Raw genomic sequence first — 13,258 nt, 5'->3', positions numbered from 1 at the left:
TAGTCTAGAAAATTCTCACGAATGTACAGGCATAACTAGTCCGTTGATCCGTCAGGCGAAAATCCAGACACTTAAACCTATCTTCCAGTCAACTAGCTCTTAACATTCATTCAAAAGTTCAAGTGGATCTCATCAAAGGATTTTAGTAAAGCAATCAAGGCTAGGTATTCAAAGTGGCTCTTTCAGGGTGAGGTTCTCAGTGTTTAGGGTTACATTTTTCTGGAGAGACAAAACATTATGCAAAACAGCAAGAGAGGATGGAACTGTAAATGCCCCCACAGTTTCAGTCACATTCTCCTTGCTTCAAGATTTCTGATCTCCTTTCTTCAGGTTCTCCTTATACTTTCCCCATACTTAGATTTTTGTCCAGGTTGTGAATCCATTACTCCTTAAAAGTACCTATTGCCTTGGCTCAAGTGATTTCAGCCTCTAAAACTCTTTTAGGTTTTTAGTTTCCTTTCCTTTCTTTCTTTTTCTCTTTTTTCGTTTTTTTTGAAAGGGGAAACCGCCTTTGACTTGGAGTCTTAGGAAGCATGAAATTTACCTTTTAGAATGAGCTTTTCTGAGGCATCATACGATTTCTGGCACACTCCCTTCTGGTCTCTTTTAGTTTCAGTCCTTCTCTTGAGTGACTGAAAACTATGTTGTTCCTCCCTCTCCGGCGTTTTTGCACATATCTGTTGATATAAACTAAGGAGAGAATGCATGAGGTTTAAACATAAAGGTTTGGGTAAAGGGTGTTGTACCAGCTAAAGATGAATTGGACATCTAGGACAACAAAGAGTAGTAATAGATTTCTTTGACATGAAAGAGATTTCTCATCATGAGATCACTCAGCAGTTTCTCTCCACCTTTGAAGCCTACAAGTATGCCAAGAGAGATCCTAAGAGGCTACAAGGCAATGGCTGTGGCCACATTGAGTTTGTGGTGAATGGAGTGCAGTATGAAGTTGGTTACAAAGAGTTGAATGGAGTGCAGTATGAAGTTGGTTACAAAGAGTTGAATGAGATCTTTGGGTTCCCACAAAATGGTTTTCAAGAGAAGTTCCGATACCACAAGAAATAGATAAAAGCTCTTTGGGATACAATAGCATTTGGACCTTATTGTAGTGGGAAGAGCAAGACAAGCTGGATCAGAAATCCAGCCATCAGGTATACTCTTCAATGGTTGGCAAGCATGTTCTTCACCACCTACAACACTGGGGTCATTCACGCATATGAGATGGATCTTTTGGGATATGGACTTAAACCATTCATTGACCATACAAGGAACAAAGAGAACTACTATGGTCCTTTTCGAGTACCAGAGCTCGGTGCATTCATGGGTGTTCATAGTTGGCGTACAAGAGTAATGCCTAGTGTGATAGAAGAAGGAGGAAGCCTAGGAGTTTGCAGTGTGTCTGGTTAGTCACAAAGATTGTGAAAGCCAAGGGGTTTGTATTCCCTGAATCAGGAGCAAAACCTGGTAGTCTCAATGAAGATTACCTACTTAAGCCTGGTTTTCTAAAAGGAAATGTGGGAGGTAGCTTGTGCTACAGCTTCAAGCAGCTTGTGGAAGACAATGTTAGTCTTCTTCTACCCAACCAGGCCATCACATCACTACAAGAGACTTGCAATGTCTCTTTCATTCTCTTAAAGGATCAGTTCTACAACTCTGAGATTCATCCACCAGTTGAGAGGAGCAAAACTTGTGAAAAAACTGGTCCAAGTAGACCGCAAGATGAGCCTCTTGATGTTGAGTCTGATGGTGATCAGCCCTAAAGACCCCCAAGAAGATATGGTGCAAACAGGTACCATTTTGATCCCAATGTTTGGGGGAACACCTGATTATCATGGTCGCAAGCTGTATGAGAGAACAAGTGGGGTTCAGCAGTGGTGTAAGTGGCAGGACAAGACCATCCACAAGCTTCTTACTGTGTGAGGCAACTCAAGAAGAAGGTCAAGAAGCTCACAGCACCTGCTTCACCAGCAAAAGACTCGGCCACAGATACAGCACCGGTTCAAAGAGAAGAGATAGGAGAGAGTTCCACAGCTTGTGCTCCAGAGTTGCCACCGGGTAAAGAAGATTGGATTGATCCAGCAACAGCCTTTCTCCCTGAGTCACCAGAAAGCAGCCCACCAAGGGAGGCATCTCCATCCTGTTCCACCTCCAACCCTTCATACTATGTGGGGTCTGACCTCAGTGATTAGGTACCATCTCCAAACCCTTTGTATATTTGCATCTAGATCTTGTTTTTCACTTTGCATTTTTTTTTGTTTTGCACTCCTTTCTCATGCTTTTATAACACAGGAGACTATGTTATTTAAGTGTGGGGGAGGGGTTTTATGTTTCACTAATCATTTTTTCTTTGATCTTATTTTCCATTTTGAGTTTTGAGTCTCATTCCTTCATATAGATGCATCTAAATGCATATAAAAAAAAAAAATCAAATAATCAAAAAAAAAAAATTCACAAAAAATGTTCAATTTAGTTGCATTCACATTTTTAGGATTAAGTCTAGCTGCATAATCATATAGGTTGCATCACTGCATGGGAGTAATGATAGGTTTCCTTGAGAGAAAAACACATTCAGAGCTTAGTTCATGGCCCAAATTGTTAGTTCTTTTATGCTTGCAAGATTTGAAATGATCTGGATTGTTGATACAAGCCTGAAATTGAACTCAGCTCTAGCAAGTGAAAACCTTTAAACCCGACTTTGAATTATCTTGTGATGCATTGTTTGAATGAGCATTGCGGGGGAATGGCGAGAGTAAAGTGTGAGGGAATGGTTTGTTGATGAGAGCTAAAAAGAGAGAGTTGTGTGGAAAGTGGAGGATGAGAGTTAGGGGATGGAAAAGAAAATAAAATGGATGGGGGTCTAGTGTTCAAATAAAAGAGAGCTCTAAGTGTTCAAAAGAAAGTGTCTAGCCTCTACGCAAAAAAAAAAAAAAAAAAGAAAGAAAAGAAGCCAAAAGGATCAAGTGTCTAAAGAGATAAGAAAAGAGGCTGAAAAGTGTTAAGTGAAAGAGAGCTGTGTGTAAAGGTTGGACCCCAATGCCAATCATTGTGAATGAAAAAGAAAAAAATGAATCCCCTAGTGAGAGAAAATGAGTGAGAAGAGAGTTGTGAGGTTCAGTGTGAGAGCTTGGGTTAGAGGCATCTTAGGTAATGAGCGTGAGATGAGTTCTTGCCCTTGTATACATCGGTTGCTCTTTACCTTTAGCCTTCTGCATGGTTTGATAATTCAAAGAGAGATCCCCTTGCTGCATTGAACCTGCATGTACATTAAAAGAGATCATTTTGGTCTCTTGACCTCACCCTTAGCCAAACCTTGCTTGTTTGAACTTGAATCATTTGATTCACATGACAAAAGAGCTTAATGAATATTAAAGGTCTGAGGAATATGAATGCTTGTGGAGATCATTGTTTGAACTTAATGAGTCAAAGTAAAATCTTGCATAGCATTTCAGAATTAGCAACCTGGACCCTGAATTTGAATTTTTTTTTGTGATTACTTCTCTCTCCCGATAGGAAATGCAAACTCCCAAACAACAACCCTCTTGATATGTTCATAAAATGCATCATTTAGCTTGCAAGTTTTAGTCCAAATCATGTCTTATATCATGCATTTTAGGTCTTTAGGCATTGTTTTAGGACCTATGGGTTTGCATTAGGTCCAAATGCGTCTTTGCATGTTTGGAGTGTCTATCAGGTGCTTTTGGAGGCTATTTAGAGTAGAAAGAGTGAACCAGGTGTAGGAATGGGTTTTAAAAGATCAAAAATGGTGAAAACCAAGATTTGGAGCCCATCGGCAAAAACCATGCACCGCAGGAAGTAAAACACCGGCTAAAATCCTTACCGGGTGAACTTTTATCGGCCAAAAATCCATACCCCGGGCAAGGAGTTTTATCGGGTGCTGCTTGTGTCTGGATCGTGCAACTATCGGCTAAAATGCTTATCAGGTGGAGATTTGCTCGGTAAAATGCTGTACCGGATGAGGAGACTTTTGGCTTAAGTTCTATGCCGAGTGAGTTTGGTTTCTTCGGCTAAAAAGCTTACCGGGGGAACAGATTCTCGGTTAAAAAACTTACCACGGTACATGAAGACTCGACCAAAATCTCTGGTTCCCGACACACATCAAAGATCAAGCCGTCCGGGGAGCCTTAAAGTCGGATTTGATTTCCGAGGTCTTCATGAAAGTTGGAGGGGATAGACTCGTGGTTCCAGAACAGTTAGAATCAGTAGATTCGGATCAGTGAGATGACAGTTATACCCATCAGAAGACGTACTGTCTCACTTGCATTCCATACCGATCTGGTGTCCTTCAAAGGTGACGCTGGACGATGCCCTTCCTTTCCGATTCAGTTTCCAGGGCCTTCATCAAGATTCAAGAGCTTCAAATTGTCTTTCCAGAACACTTGAGATCACACGATTTGAAGCTATGTTATGGGCGATAACGTTTCCGGAGTAAACGTGGGTCCAGAAGCCTCTCTCTGATCGTTCCCATGCACTGTAAAGAATGGTCGTTTGGGAGACCTTCCACTCCCCGGATACAATTGGGTTCTTTATCAAAGTATGATCTGTTTGAATGATCTTTCACGTAGACTTCATTTCATATCATTTGAAGTTGTGAGCTGAGAGTTACAAGAAGCAGAAGGCACCTATGTCAGTTCGGGTTTCAAGGAGCAAATTTGTGCTAAGTGTTTCACAAGAACCTCGGCTTAGCCACCTCGTGATACCTGTACCGAGGGATATATACACAAAAGTTTGGGTCTCTACCTCGACTATAAACCTCGCTATAGCCCAATCCGAGGCATTTTGCCATCATGAACTTCCCCTGAAACGACTAAGTATCAAGGCTGTGATCTTCGAAATTAAGAAATTAGTGTTGGGAAAGACCCTCGACCAAAATACCTCGGTATGGCTATACCGAGGCTATTTTTACGAAATATTTTGGTCAAGCCTCAGTCATTTACCTCGCCTAAAGCTGTACGGAGGCAATGCATGGAAGGAGGTTCAAGACCTTGAATTTGACTAAGTGTAAAACACCTTGGCTCAAGACCCTCGGTTCAAGGTCAAGCCGAGGGTACTTGGGAATGAACTTGGCCAAACCTCGACTAAAGACCTCAGGATAGCTTATACCGAGGCTTTCTCATGCAGAGTTCAGCTCACAAACACTTCTCAAATCCAACCTTTTCACGTGAAGATCAAAGACATATGTTCATGCATGTTCTTAGTGATGTACATTGATCCACTCTCAACCCAGCAACACAAGACCCTCGCCTAAAAGACCTCGGCACCAGACTTATCCAAGCCAAGGGTTTGACTCAAAGACCCAGTAAAACCGGTTCAGTACCCGGTTTGTTCCGGGCTGACCGGTTCTCTTTTAAAAGTTATAAATACTATTTTGGCAAAAACCCTAAGGATCTTTTATGCCATTTTCGTTTTCTTTTGTCTTTAGTGTAAAAAACTTGGTTCTAAGAGATATCTCTCATTTCTTAATCGATTTTGAGAGTGTTTCTTTGCATCAAATCATTTCTCCATCTCATTCAAAGCTTCTAATCATGCTTAATATCACTCCTTGTAAAAGATCAAGTGTGTTAACTATGATTAGTGAGTAGATCCATTTTAAGGTCTTAGATAAGTAGGTTTAGGGTGCTAAGATGCTAGATTAGAGAGTTTAGGGGTTAGATCTTGCATCATCCATTCTCTAACAAGCTGTTCTTAAAGCTAGATCTTTGCACATCACTCTGGTCTAGATCTTGGGCATTTCCTCACCCAAAAGGTATTTGGAGAAATGCCTGAACCAAGCTTGTTAGAGGTTTAAGCATTTCTCATCATGAGAGTGATTGTTTAATGCTTAAATGACTTATTAGACTGATTCTTAGTGCTTGTTGATTCATGCTTCTCAAATTGAAATTTGGTATGAAAGAGGATTAGCATACGAGTTTAATGCCTTCATGAGAGGATTATCTTACTTAAGACTCTATGTTAAATGGTTTTGCTTGATTGTATGTTCATTTAGCTTTCTAGTTTAGCATTAAAGCACCCCTAACCACCTATTTTGTCTAGGGCCTTTCCCCCATCATATTCATATCATCATCACCTGTTTATTGTTATTGCTTGATTTAGTTTACTTTAATCACTCGTCATTGTATTGTTTAGTTTTCAGTTTAAGCACTTGTTACCAATAAAATCACTCATATTGCTTGGATTAAGAAACTATCTCATAGATAAGTGTCTAAACCACATTGTTGGATTGATAACCCTTTATTCTACAACTGATTAAGGGGATTGATAACCTCCTTAAGAGTCCTAAAACGTTTAGTTACCAAGATTAGAAGGCACATACACCACCTAGAACCCGAGGTCACTCAACAAACACATCCAAAACATCCTAAAACATAAAAAGAAAAGATTAAAAGACTATGTACAAGGATAAGCTTTTGGGGCTTCTCCCAAGAGCACTTTGTTTTAAGTCACTAAGTTTGACTTTTCATACTCTTTAGTGAGTTTGGGGATCATCAAGAGGGAATGAGATAGCTCCCTCCTTGATTGCATTGACCAGATAGTCCTTCAACCTTTGCCCATTGACAACAAACCCATTGCCATCCTTGCCTTCAAGAACAACAGCTCCATTGCTTCTCACATCCAAGATCTTAAAACGGCCTGACCACCTAGACTTTAACTTGCCAGGAAAGAGCTTGAGCCTTGAGTTAAACAACAGCTTCATAGCTTCTCCTTCCTTAAAGTCCCTCTTCATTATCTTCTGATCATGCAAGGTATTGGTCCTCTCCTTGTAGATTCTTGAGCTTTCATATGCATCAAGCTTAATCTCTTCAAGCTCATGAAGTTGCAAGAGCCTTTTCTCATGGACAGTCTTTATGTCAAAGTTCAGGAGCTTGACAGCCCATAATGCCTTGTACTCAAGTTCCACAGGAAAATGGCAGCTCTTCCCACAAAGGAGATTGAAATGAGAAGTTCCAATAGGAGTTTTGAAAGCTGTCCTGTAGCCCACAATGCATCATCCAGTTTCTTGGACCAGTCCTTCTTTAATGAGCTCATTGTCCTCTCTAGAATGGCTTTGATCTGTCTGTTTGAAACCTCCACCTGACCACTTGACTGAGGGTGTAAGGGCTAGCCACCTTATGCTTTACCCCATACTTCTTGAGAAGTCCTTCCAATGTCTTGTTAACAAAGTGGCTTCCACCATCACTTATAACAACTCTGGGTACTTTAAACCTTGGAAAGATGGTTCAAGTACCAGGATAAAACAATCCACAAGATGGCAAAGTGCATCAAGGAGATGAAGAAGAGGATCAAGAAGCTTGAAAACCCTTGCAAAGCTGGGTCTCTAACACCGGTTTCAACAAAGACCAGAGAAGAGGTTGGAGAGAGTTCCACCAACTGCACGGCTCTGGTCCCATATGGCACAGCATGGGTGGATCTTGAAGACGGTTCTGATGAGGCAAGCCATCACTCCTGGGAGACACCATCCGGTCACACTTCAAACCCCTCTTACTCTTTGGGGTCAGACTTCCACAGCTCTTAGGTAACACTCCACACCTTGTACATATGCATGTAGATTTTCTTTTCCTCTTTGCATTTTACTTGTTTGTTTTGCTTTTACTCCTTTCTCATGCTTTTATAACACAAGGGATTGTGTTATTTAAGTGTGGGGGAGGAGTTTCATCTTTCACTAATCATGTTTTCTCTGTTCTTATTTTATACTTTGAGTCTTGAGTCATATTCTTGCATGCATTCATGTAGTTTCATCTAAGTGCATATTAAAAACCAAAAAAATTGAAAAATCAAAAAATTTTCACAAAAAAATGTTCATGCAGTTGCATTCTCATTTTTTAGGATTGAGTCTAGTTGCATATTCATGTAGGCTGCATCAATGCAAAGGAGTGATGATAGGTTTTTCCTTGAGAGAATATCACTTTAAGAATTCGGTTCACTGCCCTAGTTTCTAGTTCTTTGCTCCATGTAAACAAGAAAGAAATCAAGACTGATCCATGCTTTGAACTTGTTGAGTGAATCAAGCTATGATTAGTTCCAGCCTTATCTAAGTGAGAACCATAATTTGAGAATCTAATTAATATTGCTTGTGCATGTCATTGTGAACTCATGGGTACCCTTAAAATATTTGAGCTCTCTTATCCCTTTTACAACTCTTTGCTAGCTCGAATAGCTGTTCTCTCACCTTGAGACAGTTCCGTGCCTTTAACCAAACCTTCCTTGAAGCCTAAAACACTATAGTGAGAGATGTGAGGCCTTTTTCTGAATAAACTTGACAGAAAGTGTTGGGTTTAGGGCGGCAAGAGTAGGGTCTCATGTAGATCTAGCTCAGCATCATGAGCCTAGAGTAGGCTAGGAAGAGTTCTTGAGAAACACTGAGTAGAAAAGAGGAAATTTGAGATGAAAACCAGGGGTTGAAAGAGAAAAGAAAGCGGTTTGGGGTCTGCTGTTTAAAGAAAGAAAAGCTCTTGTGTGTTGAAAAGAAAAGTCTAGCCTCTAACTAAAAGGAAAAGAAAAGAAGCCAAAAGGGCTCAAGTGTTTGAAAAGAAAAGAAAAGAGGCTACAAAGTGTTATATGAGAAAGAGCTAAGTGGAAGATTCAGACCCCAAAGCCTAAGTTTAAAGTTGAAAAGATGAACACCCTGGTGAGAAAATAATGAGAGTGAAGTGAGGAGAGGGTTGATAAGGCAATGAATGTCTTGAGAAAGGAGTAGCTAGGATGTAATCTTCATGGGAGTAGAGTTAAGGTGAAAGACCGATTTGGGGCATTGGGTAGATGGGATTCTGCTCTTGTATGCACCAGTTGCCTTTTACCCTTAGCATTCTAATAAAGTTTATTCCTTCTTGAGTGATCCCTTGAGCTGCATGGAAACCATAAACATTAAATGAGATCATCTTTGTCTCATGACCCTGTCACAAGACAAGTGAGTTCACATGATTTGCATATGCATGATTAACATGAGCTTTAATGAATGTCATAAGGTTGGAACTATGGCTGTTTGTGAAAACTTAAGCTTGAGCTTGATTCATTTATTGATAAGTATGGCTAAAGCTTTGTGAGTAATCTTGTTTGCAATGCATCTTAGAATTAGCAACAAGAACAGTGAGCCTTGAATTCTTTTAGTGATACACTCTCTCATAAAGAAATATGAACTCTCAATGCATCCAACCTCTTTCTCTCATTTGCTCTTTTTGCTTGAGGACAAGCAAAGGACAAGTGTGGGGGAGTTGATATGTTCATAATTTGCATCATTTAGGTTGTATATTTCATTTCAAATCATATCTTATTTCATGCATTTTAGGTCTTTAGGGTTTGTTTTAGGACTTAGGAGTTGCAATAGGTCCCAATGAGTCTTTACATGTTTGGAGTGTTTATCAGGTGTATTTGGAGCTATTTGGAGTTGAAAAGGTGGATCCAGGAAGAGGAATGGCGATCAGGACTTGAAAGATGGTGAAAATGTGTTTTTGGAGGTACTCGGCGATTCTCACGTACCGCAGGCAACTTTTATCGGCAATTTTCATGTACCGCGAGTGAGTCACTCGGCCAAAACGCGTACCGCTGCTAAGGTTTCTCGGCCAAAATTTCCGGGTATAGACACATCTCAGAAATCGCGTTACCCGAAGGTCTTGCCGGTCAATTCTGTTGTCGGGTGCTTCTTCAAAGTTGGAGCCGATTGGATCATGGTTGCAGAGCAGGTATAATCATATGATTTGGAGCCGTGAGCAGAGAGTTAAGCTCGTCGGAAGGCACGCATGTCTCGTTGCCGTTTTGGACCGACCCGATGAGCTTCGAAGAATGCGAAAGACGATGCACTTCCAGACCGATTCAGTCTACAAGGCCTTTATCAAGATCCGAGATATTTGAGTCCTTTTTCCAGAACGTTTGAGATCATTCAATTCGGAGCTATGAGCAAGAAGATAAAGTTTCTGGAATGGATGCATGTCTAGAAGCCTCTTTCTGACCGTGTCAATGCACTGCAAAGATGAGCCCTCCAGGGAACCCTACACTTCCCAAGCGCCGAAGGTTTCTTCACCAAAGTTGAAGATGTCTGATTGTTCTGTCCACTGAAGTTGGAATCGCACCATTTGGACCAGTATCTTGGGAGTTACTCTCCCACGAATGTGAAGTGGTCCAATGAGACCTGAAGCCTGCGAGATGGTCTTGCGACTTGGTTGACTCGCAATGCCTGGAGATCAATGCCTGGGAGTTGAGCTGCGTGTTGAGATGTGCGAGTAAGGTATCACTGGGTAAGGTTTAAGGTTCCCGAGCAAGAAAAATACTAAGTCCACAACCGTGCGACTTGAGCATGCGAGTTGGCCAGGCTTGGAACTGAGCCGCATGAAGACTCGCAATTTACACCGACTTGAGCATGCGACTTGGGAGTGATGGAGACCATCCCACACATATCTCTGAAGGCCCCTGCTACATGGTCGTGTGAGTTAAGGAGCAAAGAGAACTGAGCCGCATGAAGGTTCGCAAATCACACCGAGAGAGTAATGCGGCTGAGCTTATATGGGTTCTATCTCGTTCAAGCTTCTTTCTTTGGCTGTGCGAGTTAGGCATGCGACTTGGGACTAAAGGAGGACCAAGTCGCACACATGTTCTCCCCAGATTTCGTCTTGGTCATGCGAGTTGAAGAGGAAGAGGGCTGAATCGCACAAAGACTCGCAGAACACACCTAGTTGGGCATGCAGCTGAGACTAAAGGACTTAAGGGTCACAAGACTGCTTCTTTGGCTGTGCGACTTGGGCATGCGACTTGGGAGGCTCCTGACCAACTCGCACACTCGTCATTTTATCCATTAAAGCCGGGTCAGGACCCGGTTTGTTCCGGGCTGACCCAGTCCGTTTTAAAGACCTATATATAGTTTTTAGGGTTTTATCCCAAGGACTTAAGCTTTATTCCATATTCTCTTTGCCTCTTTTGTGTAAGAAAACTCCTTTTTGAAGAGCACGGGTACTTGAACGAGGAAAGCGAGGTGTACAAGCGTCTTTTGGACCAACCGAGGGAACTTGGAGCTGAGGCAAGGTTTTTGGAGCTCAGGAAGAGTGGCCTCGACATCTTAGACAGCGAGGGATCCACGGAAACAGAAGAGACACCTCAGGATATCATGGCCGTGACAACTCATACTGAGGCCGATGGTAAACCGCGCGAGAATGAAGCAAAGGCCGAGGAAGCTGTTCCAGGCCAATGCAGCTTTGATGCCGATTGGAATGAGGCAGACGCACCCCCTGTTGAGCTAAAGCCTCTACCAACAGGGCTCAGGTATGCGTTCTTAGGCCTGAACTCTACTTTTCCTGTGATCATAAACGATAGCATGCTTGAACATGAAGAACGTGCATTGCTTAATGAAATAAGGAAATTCAGGAGAGCTATAGGGTATTCCTTGGCTGACATTAGAGGAATCTCTCCTGATATATGCACCCACAGGATCCACCTGGAGGACCAAGCCATGTCCTCTATTGAGCACCAACGTCGCCTTAACCCGAACCTCAAAGAGGTGGTTAAGAAGGAGATACTAAAGCTCCTTGAGGCAGGGATCATATATCCAATCCCTGACTCTCGGTGGGTGTCTCCTATACACGTTGTGCCCAATAAAGGTGGGATCACGGTGGTGAAAAACGATAAGGATGAACTCATAGCCCAAAGAACTATAACCGGCCATCGCATGTGCATTGACTATAGGAAATTGAATTCTGCATCAAGAAAATATCATTTTCCTTTACCATTCATTGATCAAATGCTTGAACGGTTAGCTAATCATCCTTATTTTTGTTTTCTCGATGGATACTCGGGGTTCTTTCAAATACTTATAGACCCCCAAGATCAAGAGAAAACGACATTCACCTGCCCTTATGGCACTTATGCTTATAGAAGAATGCCATTCGATTTGTGTAATGCACCGGCCACTTTTCAAAGATGTATGATGCACATTTTCTCTGATCTAATTGAAGAGAAAGTTGAGGTGTTTATGGATGACTTCTCCGTATACGGCTCCTCTTTCTCCGAATGTCTTGCTAATCTTTCTCAGGTTCTCAAACGATGTGAGGAGCATAGGCTTGTCTTGAACTGGGAGAAGTGTCATTTCATGGTCCAAGAAGGCATTGTCTTGGGACACAAGGTATCATAGAAAGGCATCGAGGTGGATAAGGCCAAGATCGAGGTGATGGTGAACTTACAAGCCCCGAATTCTGTGAAAGGAATAAGAAGCTTCCTTGGCCACGCTGGGTTCTATAGACGGTTCATCAAGGATTTCTCCAAGATAGCCAGGCCATTGACCAGGTTATTGTGCAAAGAAGTGGATTTCAACTTTGATGAAGAATGTGAGGAAGCGTTCAAGAGAATCAAGGAGGCTTTGATCAGTGCACCGATTGTACAAGCCCCTGATTCGTCTTTACCTTTTGAAGTGATGACTGATGCATCTGACTATGCCGTGGGAGCTGTCTTGGGGCAGAAGAAAGATAAGAAGCTCCATGTGATTTACTATGCCAGCCGCACCTTGGACTCGGCTCAAGAAAAGTATGCCACCACCGAGAAGGAAATGCTCGCCATTGTGTTTGCATTTGACAAATTCAGGAGTTATCAAGTGGGATCAAAGGTCACGGTTTACACAGATCACGCGGCCTTGAGGTACCTGATGTCTAAGAAGGACGCTAAGCCGAGGCTTTTGAGATGGGTCTTATTGCTCCAAGAGTTTGATATGGAGATACTTGACAAGAAAGGCATTGAAAACGGAGTCGCAGATCACCTCTCCAGGTTGAGGATTGAAGAACAGGTCCCAATTGATGATGCACTACCAGAGGAGACCCTTATGCTAGTTAGGTCTTACCTAGAAGTGGAGGAAGCCAACACGATCAAAGAAAGAAGTCTTCCATGGTTCGCGGATCTTGTGAACTACTTGTCTTGCGGTTAAGAGCCACCAGATCTTGATACTTATCAGAGGAAAAAGTTCTTTAGAGATGTGATGAGGTATTATTGGGATGAGCCGTACCTTTACGTGCTTAACAAGGACCATCTCTATAGGCGATGCTTGGCCGAAGAAGAGATTCATCCGGTGCTACAAGAATGCCACGGCTCATCGTATGGTGGTCATTTAGGTGCGTTCAAGACAGTTTCCAAGGTTCTACAGAGCGGTTTCTGGTGGCCGACCATGTTCAAAGACGCCCAAGAAGTGGTCTCGAGGTGTGAAGCTTGTCAAAGGCACGGAAACATATCCAAAAAGAATGAAATGCCCCAAAACCCACTTTGAAGTGGAGGT

The 13,258-nt window shown here is 42.2% G+C and overlaps 1 protein-coding gene across 1 annotated transcript; it reads right to left on the bottom strand.

Annotated features, from left to right (window-relative positions):
* Window positions 1–6,484: 6,484 nt before the first annotated feature.
* LOC112086600 lies at window positions 6,485–7,141 on the bottom strand. The gene is made up of 2 exons (XM_024155572.1): window positions 7,137–7,141; window positions 6,485–6,986 (listed from the first exon to the last, which is right to left on the bottom strand). Exons 1-2 carry the CDS (start codon window positions 7,139–7,141, stop codon window positions 6,485–6,487), a joined length of 507 nt encoding a protein of 168 aa, XP_024011340.1.
* Window positions 7,142–13,258: the final 6,117 nt, after the last annotated feature.

This window comes from Eutrema salsugineum, unplaced genomic scaffold, assembly GCF_000478725.1.
Source record: "Eutrema salsugineum unplaced genomic scaffold, Eutsalg1_0 scaffold_2, whole genome shotgun sequence".
NCBI lineage: Eukaryota > Viridiplantae > Streptophyta > Magnoliopsida > Brassicales > Brassicaceae > Eutrema > Eutrema salsugineum.
This window is presented reverse-complemented; position numbering and strand designations above follow the sequence as displayed.